The 23,347-nt window shown below is 45.2% G+C and overlaps 1 protein-coding gene across 1 annotated transcript in view; it reads right to left on the reverse strand.

The window, feature by feature from the left end:
• FAT3 (FAT atypical cadherin 3) overlaps positions 1 to 23,347 on the reverse strand; it is an 801,625-nt gene that overhangs the window by 33,294 nt on the left and 744,984 nt on the right. Inside the window, exons 20-21 of the mRNA XM_070365061.1 lie at positions 11,162 to 11,296; positions 9,183 to 9,340 (exon numbers count right to left, since the gene is read on the reverse strand). Of these exons, the coding sequence (XP_070221162.1) occupies positions 9,183 to 9,340; positions 11,162 to 11,296 (293 nt within the window). The remainder of the gene's footprint in view (positions 1 to 9,182; positions 9,341 to 11,161; positions 11,297 to 23,347) is intronic.

Below are 23,347 nucleotides of genomic sequence, written 5' to 3' on the forward strand. Positions count from 1 at the left end.
TTTGTGGCAGCCTGGATGGGAAGGGGGTTTGGGGGAGACTGTATGGCTGAGTCTCTTCGCTGTTCACCTGAAACTATAACAACACTGTTAATCAGCTGTGTCTCAATACAAAATAAAAAATTTAAGAAGAAAAGAATGGATGTGTATTTCATGACCTCAGGAGCTCCAGAAGGATCTGGCTCACTGTGCACACCTTGCAGATACTCCCAGCCCCTGGTCTGGGGTCAGGTACAGAGAACCACCTGCTGTTTCTGTTGCCCTGGTGAGGGAAGGCACCCAGGGCTCCCCCGCCCCAAGCAGGCTAACTCCAAAAGGACAGCAAACTCAGGGACACGTGCTACCGGAGGATGCCAGCGGGCTGAACGCTGCTGGGCCGGTCCTGGTCCTCCAGGGAGAGCCAGGATCAGCTGCTGCGGAGGAGACAGGCTGGCCTTTCCTCTGTCGCCCACCCTCATGTGCATTTCTCAGAGATGCGAGATGGTGTGAGGATCCAGGGAATGAAGGCCAGAGCACTGTCTTGTCAACAAGTCAGTGTTGGGCCAAGAAGGGATTCACGGCCAGAAAGCATGAAACAGAAGCTACGGTTCTGTCCTTTGTGAACCAGCAGAAGAAGCCTGTGGAGGCCAGCCTCTGAGTCACGCCAGGGCAGCCAGCCTTCACCTAGGATCTGCCGACATGCGCAGTCTTGTGCCAGGACTTGGGGAGAGAGCAGGAGCTTATAGAGAGATAAAGGGAAATGGACAGAGGGGAAGGCACAGGGGTGCTCAGGGCACTGGTGCCAGGGAGGTAACAGTGTCACAGAAATAACCTGAATCCATCTTTCCAAGATGCATTTGGCTCCTGACAGACCTGTTAGGGACGGGTACAACAGCACTCACCCTCACAAATGGGATACTTTTCTATGTCTCAGCATTTTTTGCAGACAACTAATTCCTGGGGACTCTCACTTCTGCCACTGAGACTCTATGAACTCATTGGCATCCTTTCTTCCTACATATAAAGTTTATGCCATGTAATACGTGTATATGAAAGGCAGGAGGCTCTGTGAAGCAGGCAGAGCCTTGGGAATTTAGGAATGAGAAATCAAATTCCAGCTTTGTCATGTATCACACAGGTTCCCTAGGGGGTTTGAAAAGTGAAAGTGTTAGTTTTTCAGTCGTGTCTGACTCTTTGCAACTCCATGCACTGTAGCCCGCCAGGCTCCTCTGTCCATGGGATTCTCTAGGCCAGAATACTGGAGTGGGTTGCCATTCCCCTTACCAGGGATCTTCCCAACCCAGGGATTAAACCCAGGTCTCCCATATTGTAGGCATATTCTTTACTGTCTGAACTACCAGGGAAGCTCTGGGTTTAAGACCCCTTATAGCAATGGCACCCCACTCCAGTACTCTCGCTTGGAGAATCCCATGGATGGAGGAGCCTGGTGGGCTGCAGTCCATGGGGTCGAGAAGAGTCGGACACGAATGAGCAACTTCACTTTCACTTTTCACTTTCCTGCATTGGAGAAGGAAATGGCAACCCACTCCAGTGTTCTTGCCTGGAGAATCTCAGGGACGGGGGAGCCTGGTGGGCTGCCGTCTATGGGGTAGCACAGAGTCGGACACGACTGAAGTGACTTAGCAGCATAGAGAAAGCAAAGAGAACTGCTGTGGCTTATTTTACAAGGAGAATGAGACCATTACAGAATTGTCAGCCACCTTGTACACAGTACATACATCCTGTGCTCAGTAATACAAATGTATGCAGGCAGAAAGACTGGAGACAAATTTTTATTTTCAGAGATCATTCATGTGTAATCTATGCTGTTGTTTTTGTCATTTTTTTGGTCGTTGTTCAACAAAATGTACTGAATGAATATTGTAAATCATGCCAGAATACTTGCTCAGTGACAACTCCTGGATAATATCCATATTTTTATTTCAATGTCAGTAATAGAATGATCAAATGTGACTTTGGGGACTACCTGCCTCTGGCACAGTCCATCTGTTGTAGTGTTCAGTGGCTGTAGAGTCTATAGGGGTCCCCAGTCTATCAAGGAAAATCTTGGGGTGAGGGTGCAATTCATCTAAGGTTTTGTAAAAGGGTGTATTTAATTAATGTATTACTTGGTACATTCCCCTCCCTAACCCTAACCCCCATCTCTTGGGATAATGAGTTATAAATTCATCCAGGAGAACTTATGTGGCTCTGATGTAGTCACATACATAGATGTTCTATCACTAAGGAAGACAAAATTATCCCTTGGTAATACAGTGTATGGTTAAGCTTACTGTTTTCTTTTTCCTGTTGAAAAAAAATAACAGCAACAACATAGCTGAGTGAATACAAAGCCAGACACCTACATGACCCCCAGCTTTTGGAAACAAAAGTGACTTATACCTTCTAAATTCTAGGAGTTTGGAATTTTAAGCCTTGTCTAGATATTCTTGCCTGGAGAATCCCAGGGATGGGGGAGCCTGCTGGGCTGCCATCTATGGGGTCGCACAGAGTCGGACACGACTGAAGTGACTTAGCAGCAGCAGCAGCAGATGACAAAGTAGAATACTGATACCAAAAGCTACCTTGTAAAAAGTCAATATCTGGCTATTTTACAAGTATATTATGCCAAGAGGAGGAGAGAATGCTTTCATAGCTGAGTCCTCTCACCTTGGAAAATTATACTCTGATCAAATTTAGTTTTTCTGTCTTCAGAATGGGGTCTATCCAGTTTTAAAGAATCTCTCTTTTAAGAGGACAAAGCTTCTTCAAAACAGAGGGCAAGTTAGTTTAACAGAAACTGAAGTGTACGAGAAACTGTAAGAAAAGTCTACAGCAAGGATCTGAAATGGTGTGTGTTTGTCGGGGTGGAGAAGTGGAGACAGGCAGGCAATGCGTTCAATTAAAGCATAATGTCACAAAAGATGCAGGTATTCAGGGTTGTCTGAAATCAACAATGTGGTTTAACCTGGATCTTCAGTGGCTTGGGGTTAGGGAGACAAATTATCAGAGCTATAAGTCACCTTGTAAGAAAGCAGGATTTTGAGTAAGAAAGTATGAATTACAGTGCAAAGTCTGACTGCTATCTGAAGCAGTCAGTGTGCGGCTCTGGAAGTGCACATCATCATGAACTTGTAAGAAGGTTACAGATACTCTTTGAAAGGGAATGTTTCGAAACCTATTTTTAAGACGGCCATTAGTAGCTATCTGGCATACAGTAGGATGGACACAATAAAGGTAAGGTCCTAGTAGAGGCAGAAGAAGAAGGAGGCATGGAGAAGGCCATGGCAACCCACTCCAGTGTTCTTGCCTGGAGAATCCCAGGGACAGGGGAGCCTGGTGGGCTGCTGTCTATGGGGTTGCACAGAGTCAGACACGACTGAAACGACTTAGCAGTAGCAGAGGCAGATGGGATTAAGAAGAGGTGGCAAGAATACACAGAACTGCACAAAAAGGTCTTAATGACATGGATAACCACGATGCTGTGATCACTCACCTAGAGCCAGACATCTTGGATGCGAAGTCAAGTGGGCCTTAGGAAGCATCACTATGAACAAAGCCAGTGGAGCTGATGGAATTCCAGCTAAGCTATTTCAAATCCTAAAAGATGATGCTGTTAAGTGCTGTACTCAATATGCCAGCAAATTTGGGAAACTCAGCAGTGCCCAGAGGACTGGAAAATGTCAGTTTTCATTCCAATCCCAAAGAAGGGCAGTTCCAAAGAATGTTCAAAGTACTGAACAATTGCACTCATTTCACATGTTAGTTGGTTATGCTCAAGCTACGTGAACTTAGAATTTCCAGATGTACAAGCTGGGTTTAGAAAAGGGAGAGGAACCAAAGATCAAACTGTCAACATTTGTTGGATCACAAAGAAAGCAAGGGAATTCCAGAAGAACATCTGCTTCATTGACTATGCAAAAGCCTTTGACTATGTGGATCACAGCAAACTGTGGGAAATTCTTAAAGAGAAGGAAATATCAGACCAACTTACTTGTCTCCTGAGAAGCTTGTATACAGGTCAAGAAGCAACTGTTAGAACCTTATGTGGAATAACAGACTGGTTCAAAATTGTCACCCTGTTATACGCAGAGTACATCATGCGAAATGCCAGGTTGGGTGAAGCACCAGCTGGAATCAAGGTTGCTGGGAGAAATATCAACAACCTCAGATATGCAGATGATACTAATTTAGTGGCAGAAAGTGAAGAGGAACTAAAGAGCCTCTTGATGAGGGTGAAAGAGGAGAGTGAAAAAGTTGGTTTAAAACTCAACATTCAAAAAAACTAAGATCATGGCACCTGGGCCCATCACTTCATGGCAAACAGAAGTGGAAAATGTGGAAACAGTGACAGATTTTATTTTCTTGGGCTCCAAGTCTCCAAAATCACTGTGAACAGTGACTGCAGCCATGAGCTTAGAAGACGCTTGCTCCCTGGAAGAAAAGCTATAAAAACCTAGACAGAGTATTATAAAGCAGAGACATCACTTTGCTGACAAACATCCGTATAGTCAAAGCTATCGTTTTTCCAGTAGTCATGTATGGATGTGAGAGTTGGACCATAAAGAAGGTTGAGTGCTGAAGAATCGATGCTTTCAAATTGTTTTGCCTGAGAAGATTCTTGAAAGTCCCTTGGACTGCAAGGAGATTACACCAGTCAACCCCAAAGGATATCAATCCTGAATATTCATTGGAAGGACTGATGCTGAAGCTGAAGCTCTAATCTTTGGCCACTTGATGCAAATAGCCGACTCACTGGGAAAGACCTTGGTGCTGGGAAAGACTGAAGACAAAAGAAGAGGGTGACAGAGGATGGGATGGTTCGATGGCATCACTGACTCAATGGACATGAACTTGAGCAAACGCCAGGAGATAGTGAAGGACAGGGAAGCCTGGTGTGCTGCAGTCCATGGAGTTGCAAAAAATTGGACATCCCTTAGTGACTGAAAAACAACAACATACAGTGATGCTCAAAAAATATAGTTTTAATGAATACACAATGAATAAATCTCAGTCCTCTGAATCTCTTCTTTTGATAAACAGTGTAGTACCCCTGATCTGCTGCCACTGCCAGAGGTCAGGTCCACTATTGATTAGTTAAGGCAAGTCATTGATGCTCTCTGAACCTCAGTTTTCTTAGAGGTGAAAAAGTAGGCACTTACACGTGTGCACAAGAGAGTGAGAATAAAAACACATGGAAGCTGCTGTAAAGCACAGGGAGCTTAGTCTGGTGCTCTGTAATGACCTAGAGGGATGGCGGGATGGGAGGGAGGTTCAAGAGTGAGGATACAGGTATACACACACTATTCACGTTGTACAGCAGAACACACACAACATTGTAAAGCAGTTATCTGGGCTTCCCTGGTGGCTCAGATGGTAAAGAACCTTCCCACAGTGCAGGGGATTCAGGTTTGATCCCTGGGTAGGGAAGATCCCCTGGAGAAGGAAATGGGAACCCACTCCAGTATTCTTGCCTGGAGAATTCCATGGACAGAGGAGCCTGGAGGGCTACAGTCCACGGGGCCACAGAGTTGGACACCATGGAAGAGACTTAGCACATACACTAATGAGCAAGTACCTTCTTGTACTTTTGCTATAATATTGGACCTGAAAGACTAACATAGGAAAAAATATTACTTGTGTCTTGGGAATCTCTCCTAGTGATCCAACATGTTTCTTTTATAGGTTTGAGGAGAGCCACGGAACCTATCCCACCATTTTCATCATGACTTTAGCTGCCAGGAAATTCAGAGCTATGGTCTGTGTTCAGTCAATCCCTGGTCTAGATTTTTCAATGGTCTGTTCATCCCTATTTTACTAGTTGAGTGTTAGCCTTTTGTTTTTTATCTTTTTAAAAGTTCAAGTATAATTAACTTATTATATTACTTTCAGGTGTGCCACATGGTGAATCAATATTCTTATACATTACAAAATGATCATCAGTGTTGAGTCTGGCTACTATCTGTCGCCGTACAAAGTTATTACAATATTATTGACCACATTCCATATGCCGTATATTACATCCTCATGGCTTATTTATAACCAGAAATCTGTCCCTCCTGATCCCCTTCCTCTAATTCACCTATCCCTGTTTTCATCTTAATGGTGCTTTGATTTTATCCCTTCTGAGTTTTTACAGTGAGCCTGGAATCTCTTTTGGAAGTGACAAAGTATTAATCGTAAACAGAAGGATGAGCACCTCCTTGTCCATGAGCACGTTCATTTCCTGAGGTCTCCATGCAATTCTTCAACTGTCTTCGAGGGGTACCCTCTACCTTGCAGGTCATCTTAAGTACTTTTTAGAGAACGTGCTTTGGCTGGGAAAATATAAACAACCAAGAGGTGCAATTTAAACAAAGCACTGCAGTGTAGTCATTGCACCAAAGTACAAGGCACACTGAACCCAGAGCCAATGAAATTAAATCTTGCATGAGGCTGAAAATGTTAAGCAAACAGATTCAAATCCCCTCAGTGGATATTCCTGGCGACTGCAGGGGAGTATCCGCAGTAGTTTAGTACAGCTGTGTCCTGCTTTGGGCAAAGCCAACATATGAAAAGCAAACTTACCCAACAGACAGATTGGGGCAGGGGTGACTATTCACATCACAAAGGGATTAATGGAAGGGTTCCTTCAAATAGCAAGCATCCCTGGTTTATTAGAATTCCATTTATAGAGATTCAATTTACACAACTCTCAGAAACACGCTTGTTTCATGAAATACAATATACCTTAGGAGCTAGAGCCGTGTAAAAGGTTGAATTATTCTTCTTTCCCATCCCTAGGGTTCTGCACATTTTAGACGTTTGCCAGTGAAGTGTCAAATGACACGTTCCGTTTTAGGATCAAGCCATTCATATCCCATATTTTTGTTCTCTCTCAAATTTAATGCTATTTAAAAGAATTGCTAATAGAAAGTATTTGCTTCCTAAGGGTGTTCAGCAGCTGACAGTCCTGTTAAAGATGGAAGGAGAGAGGGGAAGGTCAGTGACACCTGGGCAGGACCCCTGGAGCTGTGACCTCTACGTGAGCCTTCCCAGTAATCATACAACCCTGCTTCTCAGGGATGTTTAGGATGGAGGGGACACATGTATACCCACAGCCGACTCATATCGATGTATGGTGGAAACCATCGCAATATTGTAAAGTAACTATCCTCCCCTTAAAATGAATAAATAAATTAAAAAAATAAAATTAAAAACAAAGAAAGTGAGCTAAGGATGCTAGGAAGTTTGCTTCAGTAGCCAGGAGTTTAAAAAGACAGCACTTAGGTTTTTGAATTTATCATCTTCCATCATGAAGATCTGATCTGAATTCACTGTTTTCTAAAACTGTGCATCCTGAGTGTTTCTCTCTCTCTCTCTTTTTTAAAATAAATCTGTCCAAAACTTTTCTAAGTGGTATACTTTCTTATTTTTTATTTTTATTTTTTGGCCCTGTGGCATGCAGGATCTTCATTGCCAACCAAGGACTGAACCCTAACACTACACAGTAAGTGTGGGAGCCTGACCAATGGGCCACCAGGGAAGTCCCTTGTTTTCTTTTGAAAACACAGTTTTCCTAACGGGGCTGAACTTATTCTCTGATTTGAGTGAGTCAGGGTAGTGGGAGATTCCTCATGAAAGTGGCCAACTTTAAACTCCAGCTCGCGGCTCACTCCCTCCGCACAGAGCCTGGAGTTCCAGAAGCAGGTGTATGAAGTCTATGTGGCGGGAGGGGCCGTCGCATCTCCTCCTGTTCTACATGCTTTCCTCCCTCCAGGATTAAAGCCTGAGTCATCTAATCAACGTGGGTGGGACCTAACAAACAGCCAAAGCACAAGAGCTAACACGGCCCACCACCATCCCCATTAAGCCGAGTGACAGAGCAGCAGGAAGGAGAAAACCACCCGCCATTTCCCCGTGGATGAGAGGGTCCTCTTGGACAGACGCCACCCACCTCTGAGTGCACGTCCAAAGGAAAACAGTGTTCCATTAAACATGGCTCCTTCCTAGGCCCCCTTCCTCTCCCATCCGGAAGGCTTAGTCTTGTCTATAGAAGCCCATGTGGTTTTGGATGGAATGAGTTGTAGTAACAACACTGAAAGCTGGGGGACAGCGTGGGGATGGAAAGCGTAATGTGAGCGAGACTGGAGGCGGGGCCAGGCTTGGCACGCTGTAGCCGTACAACCTTGTAAGTAATCTAACCTCTCTGATCCTCTCATGTCTGACTCTTTGCAACCCCATGGACTGTAGCCCACCAAGCTCCTCTGTCCAGGGATTTCCCAGGCAAGAATACTGGAGTGGGTTGCCAGGCCCTCCTCCAGGGGATCTTTCCAACCCAAAGACTGAACTTGGGTCTCTTGTGTCTGCATATGGGATCCCAGATGGCACTAGTAGGCTGCCTGCCAATGCAGGAGACACAAGAGACTTGGGTTCAATCCCTGGGTCAGGACGATCCCCTGTAAGTGGCAACCCACTCCAGTGTTCTTGCCTGGAGACTCCCATGGACAGAGGAGCCTGGTGGGCTATACAGTCTACGGGGTTGCAAAGAATTGTACATGACTGAGTATATATATGTAAATAAATCACATTTATTATATTAACTTCATAACACAAACCAAATGAGGCATGTAAAGCTGTTAGTATTATTGCTGCTGTTGTTTTTATGAAGGCATCAGAGGTTCTGATGTGAATACAAGTGCCAGACTTGCTCTAAAGGAAATCCAGTGCCTTTGGAGAGTTTCTGAGGCTGGGAACGATTTAAAAATTAGGTTACCTGGGCCAGAAGAGGGCATATGGAATCTTCTATACCCCAGATCTCCCGTATCCTTCCAGGGCAAGAATAGAAGTGACCTTCAGGGGTCACTGGGGATAGACCCATGTGATATAAGAGGATACAGTCAGCCTTTTGAAAAGACCACCCCTGCCGTGGAATTGATTAGGAAACACTCTAATGAACTGTTGAGTGATTACAGCTCAAAGGAGGCCGGCCCTTGAACCCACTCTAGAGAGAGGTACCCCAGTCTCCAAAGAGGCAATTCTGAAGCTGAATGTACAAAAGGAAATGGGGTATTGGCACACTTCCCAGTTTTGCTGCTGCTCCCCTGGCCCTAAACTCAGCTTCTGGTTTCTGAACTTAAAAGACAAAACGATTTCAGACTCCAAACCAAGAGCCAAAATACTAACATGAGAACTGACTGCGGGAAAAGATAACCCATTTTAATTACCTTCAGTATGATGCAGGGGTTTGCTCTGGTGTACATTATAATCCCATTGCTTTGCAGGGTCCGCAGACGCAGGGCCAGTTTAAAGTCTTCTTCTTTGCTGTTTTCAGAAAGCCGGTATTTGATGTAACTGTTTCCGGCAAAGCTGAGAGAAGTGTGTCCTGAAAAGACCATGATGAGGAGACATAGATACTTTGAACATCCAGACACCAGAAGGGACCCATGGAATCACAGAACAACTACCAATCAAGTTGATTAAAGACTGTGGGAAGTTGGCAAAAGCATAGAGGACAAACGATTTTGGATTAAAAATTGGTTTCTCCATTTTGGGTCACATTCCAATTTCAAAGTAAAAACAAAATATATTTAACTAGTCAGATGCCCCAAATCTGAGTTCTCTCATGTCAAGGGCAACTTGGTATGTTCTCTAACCTGAATTTTCCTAGAGTCACTAAACTCCCAATTCCTGCTTTCTAAAATTAGCATTTAAAAAAAATATTCCTTCATGCCCACCCACACCACTTAGACACTTGAAAACTTTCACTTCCATGAAACAAGGGAAAGATAAACCATTTTCAAAGAATATCTACATTCCCCAAGTATCCTGATGCTGAACAGCGAACTTAGGTCATTTGCACAAATGTTGAAAAAAGCAATGATACAAAGGAAGTTCAAGTTTTGTGCAGTCACAGCTCTATCTTTGACCATGAATTTCAGGCTCTCCTGTCTAGAATGTTTAGTAGCTACCCATATCGCCCAATTCTGAGTTCGTTCTCTCTTTTTTTTTTCTTTACTGCCTTCCACTTTATGTATTAAGAAGCAAAGTAATGGCTGAAAAGCTGTCTAACTGGGGTGAAAGTGTGGAAATACACCAAAATGGATGATAATTGTGGACAATGAAGAATTTTCCATATAGAAAGGAGAAGGGAGATAGGCAAAAAGGGGTATGTGAAGTTAGGAAAAGTACCCTACTGTCACCCTGCAGACCCACCTGTGGTGCATACAGCAGGCGTGTTGCGGGTGGGGCAGCATAAGTGTCTTAGAGCCTTAGAAGACTTCAAAAGCAAGTATGTGGACTCAGGGACAGCTCTGTTCTTGAAGTCGACTCTGAAAGAGCTTTGGCTTCCATTTTTAAGAATAGTGCTTGTCTTTGCAAAGCCTGAGTTTTTAGAACCCAGTGCTTCGCAAGTGCCTTGCATACACTAGATATAATAATTTTTTATTCCCATTGTAATTGCTATTATAATCATCACTCAGTACATATTTATTGGATTCTAAAACCAGTATCAGCGTGCTTATATCTGCAATACATCCTCTACTAAAAAGGGTTCTATTGGTAACAAAAGTGAACATTACTCTCTTTAGAGGAAGGAGGTGGTAGAACATATATGAATCAAGAGAAGTATTGAAATTGAGTGATGATCAGAAATGGAGGATCATCTGGATTGGAATAACACAAATACTGATTTTTTTTTTTTTTCTTTAAGACACAGAGGTGATCACCTCGCCTTTCAGGAACATGCAGTTAGTTGTACATTTGCAGTGGGGAGTCTTACCTGATCTAGGCTGGGCTTACCCTACCAAGGTCAACTGAACTGGCTCAGCTTCACTTTCTGTTGAGAGGTATAGGCTCAGAACATGAAATGCCATGCGACAGATACTCCAACTCCTCTGCCTAACCAACAGCCTTTTATTTATTTTCTAGAATTTCACAGTCTTAGCACCCACATGACACAACTGAAACGCAGGCTATGGTCTCCCATTACATAAGGAACCCACAGGCATTGCATGTTTCCTGAGCACAGGCTGCAGCTGCAACAAATTCCAAGTATTTGAGGGGGATGCTAGCTGGGGTTCACTCTGAAGGAAAATGTTACATGCAGACAGAATGTCTTCTGGAAGGGCTAGGGCAGCATAATTTACTCAAGGGCAAGGGCTTGCAGAATATGAATTTAGATCCTCATCATCCCACCACACTGCACCTGAGCACTCTCCGAGCTTTCCTGGTGGACACTGGCAGAGGAACGGTCTCCTGCTGGCTTCGTAACCAACACACTGCATGTCCCCCGGACATGGCTTCTCCACGCAAGGATCGTTGGCCCCTGGACACAGTCCTCCTATGACAGAGGGGAACACACATGATCAGTAAAAGGCAATCACTCTACACTCTGTAAAGTCCAGGAAGCACAGGATGGTTTGAGAGCTGGGCTTGACAGGCTCTGAGCTGAGAGACAAAGTGCTGCCCAGAAGCAGGAAGGCCTGAGTGGGCTTCACCTGGTGTGGGTGCCCATCGGGGGTCTCTGCATCTCCCAAAGCTCACTGCCAGACTGAGGTAGGATGAGGGCAAAGAGTCAGTGGAGCTCCTCTTTTTAGGCTAAATCAAATATCAGATATACTAAGGTTGTGAAGTTACTGCTTGTAACTTCAGCTGAAGAAAGATCACATAACATAGGCTATGATAGTCTTTATTGGCTGGGACTCCTGCATGTTCTTGTTGTTTAGTTGCTAAGTTGGGTCTAATGCTTTTGCCACCCCATGGACTGTAGCCCACCAGGCTCCTCTGTCCGTGGGATTTTTCAGGCAAGGATACTGGAGTGGGTTGCCATTTCCCACTCCAGGGGACCTTCCAGACCCTTGGATTGAACCCACACCTCTTGTGTGGGCAGATGAATTCTCTACCACTGAGCCACTAGGGAAGTCCTGGGGCTTGTGCATATTGGGGGCCACTTGAATGCATCACTTGTGTTTAGATTTCTTCTACAACTCCAGGAGATGTTAGCTGTTGCTTTCAGAGGGAGGAAAAAATGACTTTTATTAAGAAAAGTGACTCATTCTAAATCGTGCAAGCACAACTCCCATTGTTTCCGAATCCCTTCTGCTCCCTGCTATTGTATTGATTGGTTGTACATGTGCCCCATTGGCTATCAAACATGGTAGAATTATCTTTGGCAAAGGAAGGCTTCCTTTTCACCTGTTCGATGTTCATAGCACAGTGAGATGAAAGGTTAATTCTTCAGAAAGGAAATTCTGGAAAGCAGATTAGCTGATTAAAGTAGAATTCAGGACCCAAGGGAGATTTTCAGAACTGTGTGGATGGCAAACACGGGGTCCCTGAAGGAAATGCACTTCCCAAAGGTCTTGGGTATTTCAAATGTAATTAGGTGAGAGTTTAAATGGTAAAATACTGTAGAAAAGAAGACACAAATTGAAAGCCACCTACAGCTGAGTTAGGCAGTGGCCTAAAGAAGCCCCTCTTCTCTGTGGACCAAGAACACACTGGACCTTAGCAGCATCTTTCCTCAGCAAGATCTGGTCCATTATCATCTTCCTTTCTAGCCCAACTCTTTCTTCCTCATTAAGCATACTGTTCCATTGTACAGTCATTTCTTTGTCCAGGAGAAAGTGGACACTTAATGTCAATAACAGATAAACATTTTAGGAACTTTAATCCTGGAGGGGAGTGATGTAAGAAGCACCAGCAGACTCAGAATTCATAAATCCTGTTTTCCACCAGTTGAGAGCTCAGCCATAAAAGATACTCCTGGCAAGGATCCAGCTTATAAAGTCTTAGAAGATGAAGGGATTTTTAACTGAAAATTTGAAGTGATCTTCACAAATGGTTCTGAAAGACCTAAGTGCCCTGAAATATATATTCCTCTGTTCGTTCCAGAAAAATCTTTATTCCTGCTGTGTTTTTATCAATATTTATGGAATTTAAGACAGGTGTTCAACCACCTTATGATCTGTTTCAAGGCGCTTTTGATAAGCAGTTTTGGAATTTTTGATGCATTCATCCAACAAGAAAAAAGTTTTCAAGCCACTGAGGTGATAGGCCTGGGCATACAAAGATGAAAACAAAAATTATCCCATCTCTTCCTCCCCCTAGGAAACAATGCACAAACACATGATTAGAATACACTAAGGTAACTGATTTGCTAGGGATTTGTGAGTACAAGGGAAGCCCTAGAGAAGGAACAATTGTGCTTCCTGGGAGACTGTCATAAGTCTTTGCAAAGGAAGAAAGCATTTTAAACTCAGGTTTGAAGGATAAGATCTTTTGAGTAGTAAGGGCCTATGCTTTTTGGGAATGAATCAACCATGCGTGCATATGTGCTAACTCGCTTTAGATGTGTCCAACTTTCTGTGACCCTACGGACTATAACGCACCAGGCTCCTCTCTCCATGGAGTTCTCCAGGGAAGAATACTGGAGTGGGCTGCCATGCCCTCCTCCAGCGGATCTTCCCCACCCAGGGATTGAACCCATGTCTCTTATGTCTCCTGCATCAGCAAGCGGGATTTTTACTACTAGTGCCACCTGGGAAGCCCTTAATCAACCATAGTTAGTGGTTTAACTGCAAGCATGTTTACTCATGGTACGTTCACAACTCTCACTGCCCACTCTGCGCTGTCTCCCTGAGTGGCTTCACTTCCGTTTCTGAGGCCTGCACACCTCTAGGTAGCTCCCCCTTGTTGGCTAGTTAGCATTCACTCAAAAGTGCCAACTGAGCCCAGGGCCGATGTCAGCAACATGGAGGTGGTAATGAGCATCACTGAATCACAGAGTGCATTCCACCAAATAGACCTAACTCTGAAGTCATTGGACAGTAACTTCCAATTAGACATAGAAATGATAATTTATGTATTTAAGAAATCTATTCCTCTCTGTTCCATGGATGTGTCTTTTTCTACGTCCTATTTTAGCCAGCCAAAAGATGTCCTTTCTATAAAAGTCTGTGTTTGAGACATAGCGACATATACTACATTCATAGTCTTTTCTACACTAATGCAATGGCTTCACTGCTTAGAAAACTTGCATTATCAAAAATGATGTTTAAAAACCTCTGTTTCAAAGGGGGAAAAGAGGACTAGATAATTTCCAGACCCATGATAGCAAAGCTATTTTCTTCTTCCAGGAGTTATGGTAACATTAAAAAAAAAAAAAAAAAGCTGTAAGGGCTTATAATAAAGGCTGCTGCTGCTAAGTCACTTCAGTCGTATCCGACTCTGTGCGACCCCATGGACTGCAGCCTACCAGGCTCCTCCGTCCCTGGGATTCTCCAGGCAAGAACACTGGAGTGGGTTGCCATTTCCTTCTCCAGTGCATGAGAGTGAAAAGTGAAAGTGAAGTCGCTCAGTCATGTCCAACTCTTAGCGACCCCATGGACTGCAGCCTTCCAGGCTCCTCCATCCATGGGAGTTCCCAGGCAAGAGTACTGGAGTGGGGTGCCATTGCCTTCTCCAATATTAAAGGCTAGACACTATATTTCAGAATAAACACAGTATTTGAATACTTCTACCTTTTATTCACATATTTTGACCTTTCCTTTTGTCACAAGTCCTGCCCTGCTAATTAGCATTGGGCTTCTCACTTTATCAACCATATCACTTATATTGCGTTACAGCAGAGTCACTTAGACCAGCAACTGGAGTTCATATTCACAGTTCTTTTCTTCTTCTTTCCTTATATTATAACCATGTGTGTGCTCAGTTGCTCAGTAGGATTGGACTCTTTGTGACTTTATGGGCTATAATAGCCCACCAGTCTCCTCTGTGCATGGGATTTCCCAGGCAAGAATACTGGAATGGGTAGCCATTTCCTTCTCCAGGGGATCTTCCCAATCCAGGGATCAAACCCATGTCTCCTGCTTCTTCTGCACTGGTAGGCAGATTCTTTACCACTGCATCACCTGGGAAGCCCATGTCATAACAATAGAACCTAGATAATTAAATTCATCAAACTAATGAATTATGTTAGATCCAGTCCCCCTTATAAATACTCCAGCTGGTGGACAGATAGAAGCTATATCAATACATTATAATAAGTGCATTCTAAGATTAATATAAATGTAAATATTAGACATATAATGATACATATTTCTATTCATTCCAGCAGCCATTGACTTTGATAGGTTAGTGTTCCTTCTTTTTCTTTTTAATACGTTTCTTAAGGCAGAAGGGACAGTTCTGGCAAGGGGTCAGTTTCTTGAGGCTTTAAAAATCCCAGGGGGCCTCCTGCCTGCCTCCCAGCCCGGGACAGAAAGAGCCATAAACCTTTGCTCCCCAGCTGCTGCTGTCAGTTCGCTCTGCTCGCATCTGCTCTCTTGCGGCTCAAGGAGGTACAAAGGCAGATTAGAGCCTGGAGGTTAGTGTGAATGTAACGTCCTTCTTAGCTGAGGACAGATAATGAGCAAGTGTATAAAACGTAGTCTCTTTCAAGCAGAGAAAGAGTTCCGATTACTAAGAAACAGCTTTCCCCAAACCAATTACTCCCCATATACAACACTGTATTTCTTTCCTCTCTATCCGCTATGATAAGAAGTTAGATCCTTTCTGAAATATTTATGAGAGGGACTTGACCTTTGTACACCAACCCTGAACAATACCACATGTCCTTTGACCTCAGATGGATGTCAGATCTTCCCAACCCAGGGACTGAACCTGTGTCTCTAGGTCTGGGTCCTGGGGACACCAACCTTCTTCCCAGCCAAAGCCCTAAAATCTCTAGCAATATAAAATGCAGCATGATTTCAATGGATGAGGAGGGGTTACCTTGTTTTGCAAAGCTTATGGTTGCTCGGTTCAGTTCAGTCACTCAGTTGTGTCCGACTCTTTGTGACCCCATGGACTGCAGCACGCCAGGCCTCCCTGTCCATCACCAACTCCCAGAGTTCAGCCAGACCCATGTCCATCGAGTCAGTGATGCCATCCCGCCATCTCGTCCTCTGCTGTCCCCTTCTCCTCTCTGAACAGAGGCCCACCGGGGGTGCAGGCTCTAGCTTTACCTGCTCTGTATCTTCAGGCATCCATCAGTTTGGGGCCAGGGTGAGCATGAAGGGAGAAGCATCCCCTTGATCAAAACAAGTGATGCCCACTTGTGGTGAGTCAGGGCAGGACAGAAGGATCAGGTGCTTTTAGCAACTGTCAGAGCAGGAAGGAGGCAGAGAAGTCTCTGTCCCCCGTTCCTAGGTCCCCTCTGGAAGGCAGGGCAGTGTAATAGGGGACGGTGTGGTGCTGACAAGCGGCGGCCCTGAATGTTGTTCCTGACTAGTTATTCAAAGCATTTCCTGTGTGGGACCTATCAACGTTAATGGCTGCTGGAAGGACTAGAAGTAGACATTATTATATGTCTAATATTTACATTTATATTAATTTTAATATTATTAAAATATATTATGCATTAATATATTTTCTATATGCCCTTCAGTTAGAGTTTTTAAGGGGTCACTTCACTTCTCTGGGTCTTGCTTCCCCTTCATGAAAAATGAGGATAATTACTCTTCGAAACTTGTGAGCATTAGATGGTTTAATGTATGTGAAAGCAACTTGTACAGAAAAAAAAAAATTGAGGGTAAAAACAAATTACTACAGGGTCCCCAAACTGGAGACACTCGCCTGACTGGGAAACATGGCAGAGAGCTGAGCTCCAGTATAATCCCTTCTTTGCTGTCCTTTTTGGGTCAGATTCACGATTTGTAAACTGACAGATGGTATGAAATACCGTGTGCTTGGGAGAACTTTGTGTTAATCAGTGTCACAGGCAACGTGCAGCGGGGTCAGCCCCTTCATAACTGTCCTAGGCAGAGGGATTCTTTTCACAAAGACTCTCCGCCAGGAGGGGTGTGCACACGATGTGGCTACTCATCACAAGGCTCCCCACCTCCCGAAGCTTTGTTCGGGTGGACATTTCGGTCACCCTTCACAGAGCTGAAAATGTAATTCACTCGAGCAGAAGCTCAGGGCTTTGGAACCTGCAGAGAGGAGAAAGGCAATCCTCTCGTGGCTTTAGAAGGGTCTCACTGCCCCATGTATGTCTCTCCTCGCCTTAGTGAAAGTTGCTCAGTCATGTCCGACTCTTTGCAACCCCATGGACTGTCCATGGAATTCTCCAAGCTAGAATACTGGAGTGGGTAGCCTTTCCCTTCTCCAGGGGATCTTCCCGACCCAGGAATTGAACTGGGGTCTCCTGCATTGCAGGTGGATTCTTTACCAACTGAGCTATGTGCCTTATCTCCCCAGAATTCCCTCGGCTCCCTGGGTTAAGTCTGTACCTTTGGCTAATACATCAGTATCCAGCTATGACTATTACTGCTGCCACTTTGAGCTTATTCAACCTCTTGATTTATATCTCTGCCTTATTATACTGAGAATCTAATAACTAATGGTAAACATCCTACACCCTGAATTCACATGCTTTGCCAAGGTGCCATGTCTCAGTCAATGCCACATACGTCAGTAAGCTCCCTTCAGAATTTCTGGCCTGCATGAAATTTTAAAACATATTTTCCTAAGGTCCCTTGGCTTTGAAATGGTTTCCTGTGGTTCTCCCCAAAGCTCAGAATCATCTTGATTGGTATTTGCTTTGTTCAGCCCTGTTTTCTGGGATGATCTAGCTAAAGGCCATTTCATTCAGGACATCCTTGCTGGGGCCGCTGTGTGTGGACGGAGAACATAAGGGATTATCCACATGGTAAGAGGTTGGTATCTCCTCCTCAGTGGACACATCCAGACCTCTCCACGCCCTTCAGGACTCTATGCATGCTAAAGATAAGGGATCTGCACACAGACATCTAACATGAATGAGAAATAGAAACTGCCCAGTTTGTAGGGAAATCCGGTTAAGGTTCAGAGACACTGAATTATTCAGGGGTGGGACTATGGGCTCTGTCCTCAGAGAATTGGAATAAACAGTCCTGGCCTAAGTGTAAATCCGATCTCAGATTTCCCCATGCTTTTTAAATACTCGTTAAGGCTGAGTTTCACGTATCATTCTGCCTCGTGGAAGCCTTCATCGTTTGACTTTACTGTGCGTGTGAGAAGTGCGTCACTGTGGCTGCGTCACCATGGCTGCCTATCGCAGGCCCGTTGACCTGTCCCAGCACATTCCTTTTGGGACTGTCTCTCCACCAGCCAGTCCAGCTGAGCTCCCTGTCATTTGCTCAGTGCACGATGCTGCTTCATGGGCCATGAGGATGGGACCATGTCAGCCTCACTCACCACTCTAACTTCAGCAGCCCATCCAGGGCTTGGAAAAGTATTTGCTTCACTGATGAGTGAATGAGAAAATAAAAGTAGTAAAGAAACGTTCCTTTACTACTTTCTCTGCTCAGAAATGCCTTCCCAGGACAATTCACTGCTTCCAGTGCCTTTCACGGACTCCTCCAAGTAAGACAGAGAACTCCTTCCTTTATGCTTGCTCTCTATTCCAACTACACCACCTACAACTCTTTCTAGCTCCTATTCTTGATGGCCAAGGAACAGAGGACCTTCTGCTGTTTGTCTCAAAAAAGAGGATTCAAGGGGTCCTAGTAACTATCCTTAGCTGTCTGGAAGGCGGTTTGTATGGGAGGGTCAGACAGGTCAGGCTCCGTGTGGCTTAAAGAGTGCAGTGGGTGACCTCACAGGAGGGAGACTCGGTGCCCACGAAGCCAGCTGTCTCAGGTCCATCTTGAGAGGTAGCAAGTGCTAGGACTGGGCTCAAACCTCGGCTGCATTACTGCGGCAGGAGGATAGTAAATAGGATGGCCGAGGTGCGTGGGAAGCTGGAGTCAGTTAATTTCAAGTTTTCTCAAACCTGTGCAGAGGTAGGAGAGTACAGGGGTTGGGACGGCCAGGTGTGAATCCTGGCTTGACCTGCACTAGTTCTGTGGGATCCCGAGCAAGTCAACGGACCATTCTGAGTTGTAGCTTCCTTAACTTCTGAGGAAAGTTAATGATCCCTATCCTTTAGGGTGACTGTGAGGGTTAACTACAATTACACATGTGTGAAAGACAAAGCAGCAGCAGGTACAGTAATAGCAACAGCCCAGCTCAGTAAGTGTGAGCTGCGCCGCTGGTCCCTGCCTCCCCCTGTGCACTGGTTGCGCGGGGCTTCTCACTTCCATCGCTCCGCTCTACAGCTCCCCAGCCTGGACTGACTCCTCCCCATGTCCTGTCTGATTCTAGGCATCCTTTCAGACCGAGGGCAGCGGCCTCAGCCTCAGGCCTTCTCCTCCCACCCTGCACAGCCTTCCGACAGTGGGCTGCCCCTGGCTGAGGGCCTGGCGCTGACACCTCACCCCACAGCACTGAGCTCACCCGTGACAGACGCTCCATGCATTTGAATGGAGCTTCAGTTTCAAGTCGGGGTTCCATGTCTGAACCAAGACTGGACAAATCAGGCACCCACTTCCACCAACACTCATAAACACACCAATCTTAAATGCTAATGGTCTCGGGGCAAGTCCATTCTCTTGGACAAGTGTCTCTCCTTTTTGATATGTATCTAGATCAGATTTTTAAAAAATCAATGAAAATCTTCCCAAATGGACCATCACCACTGCCCCAATACTCTGTCCTCTGATTTCCTCTTTGGAGCTCAAGGGCATTTATCATTCCCCAGGTTTTCTTACCCAAGTGCCAACATTCCCTGAACACCCAAGGTTTACCAGGAGCCATCTCAGGACAGCAGAACCCTTAAACTTCTGCTCAGACATGATGCTCCATGGGGGCTGGAATGTAATAAACCTCTTCGGCACTAAATTTCAAGCCTGCTTTCATTGTGTCAAAGCAAACCAGCATTTTAGTTCAAGATGCTTAATGATGTTAATTCAACCCAAAAAAAGTCTCCATGAGAGAAAGATGATACGGAAGTTGGGAGGAGGGTAGACTACTGACGCCAAGTTTGTATGAATATTTCTACACAGCCCAGAAAGGATCGCTACCTCTGTTTATCTCCTAATTATTCCACCAAGTGGTTGGAAAGTCCATTTACTGTATCTGCCAACCTTCCAGGCTAAACAGCAGCCAACACTACGGTGTGTGTGTGGGGGAGTGGGCTAGGAGCATTTACTGACTTCAATTATCTCTCCTTTCCAGTATATGAGAAAATGCCTAAAATGCTTAATGCTTTCCTTAACAGTTTTTCACTGTATTTTCATTTGATACGGTACTTTTGGAAAAGTGAGAGAACTATTAGTATTATAATGAGGAGCTCACCCCCTGAACCCACAGAAAACTTTTTCTATTTTATCTTGCTGTGAGATTTATTAGAGTTTGTTTTCCTAACCACCAGAATTAGGGTCACCAGGCTACATGCATATTGACTCAGGGCTCCACTCAAAGCCTTCTGTTATATTTGAGTGCAGGGCTCAGTAGTGGGCTTTTCTAGTAAGTCACAGGCCTACTGGAGTCCAAGTCCCTCTGCCATCCTGCCATGGGTCTGTGAGACTGGTGATCAGTCTGTCAGGAACAATGGGGTTATCTGAATATTCTTATAGTGTACATAGCATCGGGGTTATAAGTCGTATACAAAACGGAAGAGCTCTTGTTCTTAGGACGCAATAAAACAAGGACCCAAGAATAAAATATGGAAGAGCTCTTATTCTTAAGATGCAAGGAATAAAACAAGGACCCAACATAAAACTACATTGAATCAGTATGCCATTCTCACCAGCTATATGCCCTGGGCAAGGCAGGGAGCTATTGCATTTATAAAATGGAAATAATCATATAAAGCTGCTGAACATGGGGACTGGACCAGGTGGTGTTTTGAGGTCCTTTTACCACTAAAATTCAGTATTTTATTTTACAGCTTAGTTACACGAGTGACTTAAAGGTGGCAAGAGGCTGAGAGGTGGGCCTGAGTCTGCAGAGTTACCGCTCAGGAAATGCTCCCTTCTAGACTGAGAAAGCCTCTTCCTGGGATGTCTGGGACTGAATCACAAAAACTTCCAGAATTCTGGGTCTCCTGTGAGTAGAAGGGTTTATGGGGACTCGAGAACAAGAGTCCTGGGCAAGGCTACCACCTTGAAACTCACTGCATTTAAAACATCAGTGTCTCTTTAAGGAGCGCCTTAAGGCTGAGAGTGGTGGTGGTTTAGTAACTCAGTCATGTCTGACCCTTTGCGATCCCATGGACCATAGCCCACCAGGCTCCTCTGTCCATGGGTCTCAGGCAAGAATGCTGGAGGGGGTTGCCATTTCTTTCTCCAGGGGATCTTCCCGAGCCACGGATCAAACCTGAATCTCCTGCATTACAGGCGGATTCTTTTACTGCTGAGCCACCAGGGAGAGGTCCCCACTAATAGCAGACTAACAGTATTCTTAACCCTACAACCAGAAGGAACTGAATTCTGCCAACTCTGAAGTGAGCTTGGAAAAAGATTCTTCCCCTGAGCCTCTGGCTGGAGAGCCCCAGGTGTCTGACAGCTTGACTTCATCTTTGTGAAAGCTTGAGCAGAGGAACCAGATGACAAGCTGTATCCACCTGCACTTCTGACCTACAGAACTGTGAGATAATAAGATCTTGTTGCTTTAAATCAAAAAATAAAGTAAAATAAACCATTGGTGTCTCTGGGGACTTCCCTGGCGGTTCAGTGGTTAAGACTGTGTTTCAACTGCAGGGCTCACTGGTTTGATCCCTGGTTGGGGAACTAAGATCCCACATACCATGCATGGTGTGGCCAAAATGAAAAAATAAAATATAACATCAGTGTCTCATGAAAGATGCAGAGGAAGACCCCTCTCTCCAACAAAATCACCCCTCTAAATCCCTGCTGTAAAGAAAATCTGCCAAGCCTGCCCTCTGCCTGTCTCTGCTTGATGAACTCATACTCATCCTTCAAAACCCAGAACACAAGTGGTCTCTGGTCTCATCTAAATGTCACCGAAAGCTTTCCTCTGGCTGTGACACGGACTCTGTGCCTTTTTCCTCCCCAGCATTTCTTATAATACTATTAAGGCAAATGGGGACTTGCAAAGCTGAGCTCGCAGCCGCCAGCTCCGGAGAGAAGGGACTGTGTCTTTTATTCACTTTGAATTTGCAGCACCTAAGACATTGCTGATGGACTTCCCTGGTGGCTCAGATGATAAACAAACTGCCTGCAATGCGGGAGACCTGGGTTTGATCCCTGGGTTGGGAAGATCCTCAGGAGGAGGGCATGGCTACCCAGTGTAATGCTCTTGCCTGGAGAATTCCATGGACAGAAGAGCCTGGCGAGCTACAGTCCAGGGGGTCACAAAGAGTCGGACAAGACTGAGTGACTAACACAAAACATTGCTGCCACCGCAGATTTTTACTGAATGAAACAAGCTTTCAGAGAGCAAGGATTAATTAGCTGGTTTAGCTTCTCCTGCAGGGTCCGCCCTGTCCTGTCTTGAACCTCTTTTGAACTGTGCTGTGAATCCCTGCAGGAAGGCTCTAGCAGACCTTTGGTGCATAAATCAATTTGCCTACAAAGGGAACCTAGGTGAGGTCTGGACAGCTGGCATTCATAAATTCTGCATGTTGGTGGCATCTGCCAGAAACACATTTCCTCTAGCATGCATGCATGCTTGGAATTACTTTGGAGCTAACTTACATACTCAACAGTCTGGACATCACTGCATCTCCACCTGATGGAAACACAAACAGAACTCACTGGGGACCACAGAGGGAGTAGCTTGCATGCTTCTAGGCTGCGTGGGGGTCATAGAAAGGTCTCCCGGAGGGAGCTGTGATTTCCGGGGCTTTTTTCTGATGAACTCATTCTCCAAAGGGCAACTCGAAACTCTCTGCAAAGGGAGAGGGTGAGGGCCATGTCTGTCCTCAATGATCTAAAGGGGTGTTTTATGAATGGCTTCTCTTCCGGCCACAGTCCATTTGGGTCAAGTTCATACTGGCTAGGAAAACGCCGGGTGTGATTTTCTTTGACAAGGGCAGTGAATTTATAGCACCACGTGTCAGAGAAAAAAAGAGGGAGCGAGCAATGCTTCTTGCTGACCACCATGGTCGACTCTGTGCAGCTATGGCCTCTGAGCAGGGAAGGTCAAAGTTCAGTGACTCTAGTTACATCGACAAACAGGAACCATTCCATCTCCGCCACTCTGCGGGCCGAACCCACCCTCAATTGTGCTCCCGAACATCTGGCCCTCAGGTTTCACTCAAGCAAACCCAGCTGCCCTTACGCACCCTGGTAGCTTCTGAATTCGTTTCCCTGCCTCTGGCCCGGCCCGTCTAACCCATCCCCTTAGCAGTCAGCAAGCTCTCCGTGAAAGACAGATTGATTCTGTGACTTCTCCACCTCAAACCAGCCGATGGCTCCCACTGCTTCGGGATGATTTCTAGGACTTCATCCTAATGGCTCTTGTGTGATCACTGCTCATAAGTCTCCTGTGTCATCACCAGAAAGCTCTTTCAACCCCCTTGGTG

This window comes from Bos mutus, chromosome 29 (assembly GCF_027580195.1).
Source record: "Bos mutus isolate GX-2022 chromosome 29, NWIPB_WYAK_1.1, whole genome shotgun sequence".
NCBI lineage: Eukaryota > Metazoa > Chordata > Mammalia > Artiodactyla > Bovidae > Bos > Bos mutus.